Source organism: Microtus ochrogaster, chromosome 2 (genome assembly GCF_000317375.1).
Source record: "Microtus ochrogaster isolate Prairie Vole_2 chromosome 2, MicOch1.0, whole genome shotgun sequence".
NCBI classification, from domain to species: domain Eukaryota; kingdom Metazoa; phylum Chordata; class Mammalia; order Rodentia; family Cricetidae; genus Microtus; species Microtus ochrogaster.
In genome coordinates, this window is record NC_022010.1 from 44,662,797 (window position 1) to 44,671,984 (window position 9,188).

At 35.1% G+C, this 9,188-nt stretch overlaps 1 protein-coding gene across 2 annotated transcripts in view; it reads right to left on the reverse strand.

Annotated features, from left to right (window-relative positions):
• The window catches only part of Sec22a (SEC22 homolog A, vesicle trafficking protein), a 69,767-nt gene that overhangs the window by 41,678 nt on the left and 18,901 nt on the right, over positions 1-9,188 (reverse strand). For both annotated transcript variants that reach the window (XM_005344889.3, XM_026788193.1), the window contains exons 3-4: positions 7,690-7,853; positions 6,425-6,619 (exon numbers count right to left, since the gene is read on the reverse strand). In XM_005344889.3, the coding sequence (XP_005344946.1) occupies positions 6,425-6,619; positions 7,690-7,853 (359 nt within the window). The remainder of the gene's footprint in view (positions 1-6,424; positions 6,620-7,689; positions 7,854-9,188) is intronic.

Below are 9,188 nucleotides of genomic sequence, written 5' to 3' on the forward strand. Positions count from 1 at the left end.
GTGATCTGTAAGTTTTTTCCCCTTTAAATAAATACTACTCTATTAATCATAATTCCAAACTGCTATGGCATTGTTTGTGACTTACGCCTTCAACCCTGGTTACAAAGCAATGGATGGTCTTTTGGCAAGGAACTGTTTCCACTTTGAAAACTGTTTCTTAGCTTGCTAGTCATGGTAGAACTCAACTATCCAATGGTGAAATAATAGTTTTATACTATAAAGCCAAAAGCAATCACAAAAACAAATTAAAGCCAGTGAAGAACAGAAAATGATTTCAAAAATGAAGGCAGTTAGAGACAAAGGTAATCAAAACTGATATGACAAAAGGAAAATATCAAGAGATGGCTTAATAGTAACTAGTAATTGCTGCACCTCCAAAGGGTCTACTCTGAGCAGATCACTAATTAACTGCCTATAGCTCTAGTTCCTAGGAATCTGACACCTCTTCTGAACTCTCAAGTACCACATACATGTGAACAGTTATTCAGAGACACATAAATAAAAATAAAGTTGTCAAAATGATAGATTAAAACCCAACAGTTTCAATAATGACATTAACTGTAAATGACCTAAATATCTAATTTTTAAAAAGCCAAGATTATAAAATTAGATTTTTAAGGATGCAACCAAATGATATCTATAAATACCATCTTATTTCCCTACCCTGTAAGAAAAAAAAACAGTTTATTTGATTAAACAAAAATAAAATGTGCATAGGAACAATTTCTATTTTTGTTTTTTTTCGAGGCAGGGTTTCTCTGTAGCTTTGGAGCCTGTCCTGGAACTAGCTCTTGTAGACCAGGCTGGGCTCGAACTCACAGAGATCTGCTTGCCTTTGCCTCCCAAGTGCTGGGATTAAAGGCACTACCACTGCCCAGTTAAAATAAAATGTGCATCGGAACAATTTCAAAGTCCAAAGAAAAACTGGTTTTATCCTAAGGCACCAACCAGTAGCTGATACTGCATCTCTTAGCTACTTCCCCAGGCCTTTCTGTGGACCACGGTGATATATGCAGAGGTCGGTCAGGTTCGAAACACTTTAATACTGCCTCTTTACCTGCTCACTGCTCGCCATGCTTGTGGACAGCACTAGTAACATTAAAGGTTTTAAAGATAAACACCACCAAACAGGGGAAGGGGCTTACAAAAAAAATCAAATCAAAACACTTTTGCCTTGAAGTTTGGGGGAAATTCCCTAGTCACCCATTCATTGCATCGACAAGCTCTGAAATGCACAGCAATCCCAGAAGTGGCAGAGGCAGCCAGAACCCAGGCGGGTTTGCAGGGACGGCTCTGCTGCCAGGGGGCCATGCTGGGGGTACGCTCCTTCAATCAGCTTGCTGTGAGAAAATAGTAATAGAGATGCAACTTAGTCCCTCTAACAGCAGGCCACACATCTCTATGAATTCCACCTGGATCATACTCACTAAAAAAAATAAAGAAAAACTCAACTGAGCCATGAATTATATACTTCCTTAAAAATTAAAGCTTTTTTTTTTTTTTAGCTGAAAAGGCTTAAGAACTAATGGATAGCATTAAACAAGATCCATTAAAACAAAACCTAACAACACTCCCACCCACAACTACATGTAACATGCTAGCAAAACACTGATAAACCATCCACCCTCACCTCCAATGACATTAAGGGAAAAAGACATTTACCACCCTAAAAGCAAAAAAGTTCCATACATGTGAACAGTTTACCTCTAAAGGAAGACAATTAAACAGGTTTCTAGAAACATGAAAACCAATGCAGAATGGTTAAAGAATATGTTGTGCTCTGAGATAGCCTTAAGATAGGACTTGTAAGTTAATACAATCATTAAAAGGAGGTCTAAGACCATGCGGAATCACAAAAACACTTAGAATCATTGCTGGTTAAATGATGATCACTGCTCACTAGGCTGCTTGTTAACCCATAAGACCAGTTTTAAAAGTAGACATTATTAAGGTATTTCTTCACTGTGACATTTATAAACTCAACTCCTGGTTATTCCAGTGGCCTTCAGGGTACTCTCATCCAGGTAGACCAGAAGGTTACTAGGGAAGTACAGAGGTAGAAAGACCTAACAGTATAGTATTTCCTGATAATGTGCTTCCCAAACTTATCAATTATTTAACAAACAAGAAATGGGGCACACAACAAATGTCAAAGTGTTGCTTCTAGTAGGAAGAACAAATCAAATTAGAGCAATGTACATGTCCCCAGTCACTGTAGAAACGTGATGGCTGCACCATGGTGACTGATATTCTGCTGGGTGCAGACAGCTTCATATACAAGCAAGAAGTCAGATTCTAATTGCCTTCAAGTACCTGATACTCCTCACTAGACCTTTAGGATTCCCACTGAAAAGGCACTAAACCACCACATAAACATAAGGACACAGAGAAAAACAGACAACAGATGGAACTCTTAATATGAATTTTAATGTAGTATCTATATTATAAAGATTTCAAAGTGTAATATATTCCTTGGTATGAAGAATTTCAAAATGATAAAGGAACAAATGCTTCAAACTACAAGCTTTAAAGTACATTAATATAGGGGGCTAGAGATATAGCTCAGTAGTTATGAGCATTTGTTGCTCTTGCAGAGGAAGCAGGTTCAGTTCCCAGCACCCACATGGAGGCTCACAACCATCCATAACTCCAGTTCTCAGAGATCCAATGCTGTCCTCTATGGGTAATAAGTATGCACATGGTGCACAAACATACATACAGGCAAATAATACATACATATAATACAAAGAAATAAATCTTTAAAAAATACATAATATGAAAACTGATCATCCTAAAATAAGATATACATTCAGAAGAGATTGCAATAACCATTTCTCAAAGGATGGATGAAGCAAACAGCAAGTCAGAAGAGACACAACAGATTTCAACAATATCAGCTATCTTGATATAAGTAACACAGAATACACCACTAACAACAGAGTATGCACTTTAAGCAGAAAAGAATGATTAACAATGGACTATTTTCTTGGGAGTAAATCACGTCTCAATAAATTTTAAAATATCCAAATCAAATAAAGTTTGTTCCCTGAACACAATGTAATTAAGTTAAAAATCAATAAAGATCTGAAAATCCCTAAATAAAACTATACATTTCTAAATAATTCAGGAGTCAAAAAAGTCAAAAGGAAATTTTAAAAGTATTTTAAGCAGAATGAAAAAAATGCAGTATGTTAAAAATCTATGGGATGTAGCTAAAGCAATACTGAGAATGAGATAGGTAGCAGCAGGTGCTTGTTTTAGAAAAGACGATCTCAAATAAATTGCTCCAAATCTCAGAAAACAAGAGCATAGGAACCCAAGGTAAGCAGAAAATGGGAGCAATAAGCAGAACATGTCAATAAAATAGAAAATAATACATCAATGAAAGTAAAATGCTGATTCTTTAAAAAAATCAATAAAAGTGATGTTTTTATATGCTAGGAGAAAATAGCAAAAGAAAAATTACCAATATCAGAAATGAGAAAGATGACATAGTTCTAATTCTATGGAAAATAAAGGGATAAAGAAACATGGATTATACATCAAAAATCCATAATCTGAAAAAAATAAACAGATTTCTTTAAAATAAGCTACAAATGCTCACTAAGAAAAACAGACAAGCTGAGTAGCCCTGGCCCTAGTAAAGAAACTGATTTAAATCTTCCCCAGACAAAGGTATTTGAGGTTTCATTGCTGGGTCCTACAGAACACTTTTGAAAAACATAAAAGAGGAAGGAGCACCCTCCAGTGTATTTTCTCATGTTGGCTTTGCCAAGATAGTCAAACCAAGCATAAATAAAAATGGAAAACTAGAAATCAACTTCCTCAGTGAGACACATATAAAATATCAAAACTTTAGCAAATTGAATCTGATAGCATATAAAAAGCATAACACATCATGACCATGGGGAATTTAACATAGAAATTAAAAATTTGTTTAAAAACTGAAAAGAAATTAATGCAATTATCCAGAAAACAAATTTGAAAAATCACATGAACAATGCAATTAAAACATCCAACAGACAGTAGTGGACGGTCTGTCGTCCCCTCAAATTCTGTAGAGTCTCTATTTTAAGTTGTGGGGTTGTCTTTTAAATTAATTCTGATAGAGCCTTTTGAATGTATATTAAATAAGTACGTTTTGATTTTTAAATTTTAAATGAAATTTATGTGTGTGGGTATTTTGTCTGTAATTTACATGCCTGGTTCCCAAGGAGGTCAGAAAAGGGCATCTGATCCACTGGATAATAGAGTTACAGATGGTTGTGAGTCGCCATGTGGTTGTTGGGAATCAAAACCAGGTCTTCTGGAAGTGCAACCGGTGCTCTTAAATGCTGAGCCACCTCTCAAACCCATTTTGATTGGTTTTGTACCAAAAGGAAGAGGAAGAAGAAAAGAAGGGGCAAAAAGCAAATTCAAATCTTTTCTGTTTATAGATCGGATTGCTTCATTATTGCTGAATTACAAATTACTTAAATATTTTGGATACTAATCTTTTATGCACAAATGACTCGTGAATATTTTTTTCATTTTGTGGGGTTTCACTCTGATTGTGTTCATGGAAAAGTAAGTTTTAATTTGATAAATTTCATTTTGTATGTTTTATCTTTTTTCACTGTGACTTTTTTCATACATAATTTATTTTCATTTAATGTTCATTGGTGTTTTGTCTGCCTGTATGTCGGTGTGAGGGTATCAGAAGCCCTGGAACTGCAGTTACAGACAGATGTGAGATGCCATGTGGGTGGTGGGACTTGAACCTGGGGTCTCTAGAAGAACAACCACTAAGCCATCTCTTCAGCCCTCACAGTGATTTTTTTTAAATCAAATCTGAAAAACTTAACACAAGATCATGAAGAGTCACACCTATGTTTTCTACTAAGAGTTCTGAGTTTAGAGCTGGTAAATTTAGGGCTTTGCACTACGTTAATTTTTGTGCTGTGGCTATGCAGTAGTCTAATTTCTTTCTTTTACATGTGGATACGTGGCTGTCCCAACACTGTATGATCTTCCACCATTGTCTTAGAATCACTGTGTGAACTGGCCACACTGAAAGGGTTTACTTTTGTGATCTCAATTCTACTACCCTGATCTACATGCTAGCCTTAAAGCAGAACCACTCCATATAGATACTATAACTTGGCAATACCTTTGAAGTTTGAATTTTTCAACTTTTCCAAGATTATTTTGCATATATATGTATATATTCCTTACATTTATATATGAATTTTAGAATCAACTTGTCAATTTCTATTTAAAAACAAAAACAGCTCAGAGTATGCTGAGTCTTTATCTACTTAGGAGTACAGCTATCTTAGTAAGATTGTCTGCTAACCCTTAAATGTGGATCTGCTTTCCACTAATTTTTGTCTTAACTTCGTTCAAAAATATTTTGCTGGTTTCCAATAAATGGGCTTTCCATTTCATCTTCAGATTGCTTACTGCTAGTGTACAGTGTAGAAGTCTTAGGCACTGACACCTAAGGTATCATGCAGCCTCTCTGAAGTCATGCACTTGTTCTAATAGTTTTCTAGAGGAACCCTTAGAATTTTCTACAGAAAAAAAAAAAATCACACATGAATGGAATTATCTATTTTCTTTGCAATTTGAATGCCATTTTATTTCTTGTCCCTATTTATTTGTTTATTGACTGACTGGATTATTTAAGTGAAAGGTTTTCCCTTTCTCTCATATTTATATAATTAAATTACATGTGAAATGTCATATTCAGTTCACATTTAAAGAATACTAGCAAACTAAAGCAAATATAGGGTTAGGGACGGTGCCAAAATGACAGAAAGGTCTTAAGGAATTGAAGATGCTTTACATGAAAAATATTAGGCTAGAAGCATAGAAAAAAACGGAACTGCCTTCTGCTTCAGCTGAGGGAGGTGACAGAACCTCAGACCACACCAGTAGGTATTAATATGGAATCAGACATTAGCTTGATCCACAAGGAAATGTTTAAGAAGTAGTCCAGCAATAGCACACTCTACTTTTGTGAAATAGTGGGGTTTCCATTTTACGGAGAAGTTTCATCCTGACCCCCCTGCTAAGCCTTGTGTACTTTCTATGGAAGGGGAGATCTGAGTAGTCAGTCACTACAACTTTTAGTTTCTGTTACAGTCAAAACTCCTATACTGAATATTGCTATTTGATATAATAGACATTTCTAGAAAAAATGTTTACAAAGAAATCGAATGCTTTTTAGCAAAGATACCTTCTGAGATTATCATTTGGAAGTAATTTCCAAAATATCAAGCCTTCAGTAGCCTACTTTATAACAACTGAGAAAATGGATTACTTTGAACTTTCATATTCTCTCATAAGTTGATTTAAAACACTAAAATAAAGCAATTGATTTTCAAGAGTTCCTCTGTTACTTTTTAAAAAGTTAATAAAATAATTAAGATCCAAAACTCACCAGAAGAAATCTTACCAGCACCTTTATAGTCAACAGAAAATGCAGATGTGACTCCATTGGCTGATCCCAGTTCACACATTGGGATTTGATAAGGGGGCCTCAGCTTGATTTCCATCTGCATGTCTGACAGATTTATTTTTGTTGAAAGAGACCTGGGATTATTATAACGCTGCTTGGTCCTCTGAATGAAGTTATCTATGTAAAATAAAAAATAAATTTCCTTGCAGTTATTTGTTAATTAAATCATTTGAGAGTGTGATGTTTATGAGTATAAATTTTATAAAGTTTGTTATTCAAAACTCCTCAGTTTGTCAAGGGATTTCCAGTATTATGTTTAACAGGATGTTGTATCATGGAGTCATCAGTTTTACACTCTAAATATTAAACTCTATAACGAAGTTACTATAACGTAAATATAGACTTTTAGGAATTGTAGTAACAAAAAGAAACAAGTTTTAATTGTCAACCAATGACTTAATTTTTATATCCTTATCTCACAAAATAGTCAATTTGTAATTAGCTGTAATTACATACAAATTATACTATAAGCAATGTGTTTTTATAAATCTTCTTTCTTATTTACTCTTTATACCATTAGATAGTATGTTCTAAAGAATAAGTTTAGTGGAATCAAAAGAAATTTTCTAAATTATCTTCCAAGCAAAATTTTATCTTTACTATTTCCCTCTTTCTATGTAAAGAAATCCATAACTTTGAGCAGATTTTTCTGGTTCAGAAAACTACCGCCTATAGGCCAAATCTAAATTGCTGTATTTGTAAATAAAGTTTTATTAGACAATAACTTTGCTCATTCATTTATGTATTGCCTGTGGCTGCTTTCAAGCTGCGATATCAGAGCTGAGTAGTTGTGGCAGAGACTAGACGGCCCTTAAAGCCTGAAATACGCACTCTCTGATCTTTTCCAGCAAGTATTTGCCAACCCCTGTTCTACATTGAGCAGACTATAAAAGATTACTACATAAACACTAAACAGAGTCTGGGGCTTATAAACTTCTTACTGAGAATCTGTCCTCTGGGATTCGTTCTTTGGACTAATGATCACAATCTCCTTCACTGCTCAAACACATTTTTTTCCTAATAGACATCCAAATTAAGAACTCTATAGTTCCTTTGCCAATTATTCTATCAAAATCAAGGCTGAAGAAGTTTCTCCACTACTCCCCAATATTAGATGACAAACTGTTTGACAGACAGGATATTAAAAAGTACAGAAAAGAACAAAACAAAACAAACCAGGCCCTTACCAAATTCAATGAAACAGTATGGTCTGACAGCAGTATTTGTCTTCATCATGTTATAAGTAGTAATGAACTCCTTCTGAAGCTCATCCAGGAAAGAGAAGGCCAGAACATTTGGGTAATTTTCAGTGCACAACATCATGTAGCTCACTCCCAGAGAGCTAATAAAACTACAGTGTAAAAAACATTGGGTTTAAAATTTCAAATTAAATCAAGGTAATTTGTTGTTTCACAAGACTGGTTCTATATACCATAAACTGCTGCTACAGTAGCAATGAAGACATTAACATTTATTATATATTCCAGCAATAACTTTAAAAGAACCAAGATACACTACTATCTAAAGTTGTGGATGTGTAAGAAAGGGAGACACACTACACTTCTGGAATTGCAGCTAGTCATCACAGAGCAGAAAGCAAGGGAAAGAACATACAAACATGTAAGTATCCAAGTAGCTTAAAGGTCAACCCTTCACAAAACCAGGTGAAAATTATACACTCAAATCAAGAATTGTTCAGAAAAATCTGGCCAAAGTTATGGACACTAACCCTGGAAAGATATATAAAACTTAACATAAAAGTTCAGGATGGCCACTAATCTCTTGATGTCATCATTGACCCAAGAATCAAATCTTTTACATTAGAACACTGAGGGAAAAGAAATTATATGTATCATAGGAGGGTTTTTTTCATTCATAATAATGACGTACATAAAAAAAGAAAGAAAGGAGTATGGCTTATAGCAAAATGCTACGAACTGCCTAGCTGGAGGAAGTAGTACTACAGGCAGGGGAAAAAAACAAAACACCTTTTTAAAGTCACCATAATAAAAACTGGATCAGGCACAATGATAACGAATATTAAATCCAGGAAGAAATTTTGAAGTATAACAACATATTTGTATGGTGTGGTTCTTGACCTTCCTAATGCTATGACCCTTTAATACAGTTCCTCATGTTATGGTGCTCCCCAACCATAAAATTACTTTCATTGGTACATTTTAACTGTAATTTTGCTACTGTTATAAATCGTAACATAAATATTTGTGTTTTCCTTTGGCTTGTGTTTTCTGATGGCTTTAAGCAACCCCTGTGAAAGGATCACTTGACACTTCCCCACTAACTGCGATCTCAACCCACAGGTTGCTTTTAAGATGTTTTCCAATAGACTGTTGGTATAGGCGGTCCTTCTGTCTTTGCATTGCTTTCATTGGTTAATAAAGAAACTGCTTTAGGCCTGTTGATAGGGCAGAACTTAGGCAGAGAGGGAAATCTAAATGGCATTCAGGAAGAAAGGAGGAGAGAGAGATGCCATGGATCCACGGGAGACAGATGCTGGGAATTTTACCTGGTAAGCCACTGCCACGTGGCAATACACAGATTAATAGAAATTAAAGTTAAATTAAGATGTAAGAATTGGCCGGGCGATGGTGGCGCACGCCTTTAATCCCAGCACTTGGGAGGCAGAGGCAGGCGGATCTCTGTGAGTTCGAGACCAGCCTGGTCT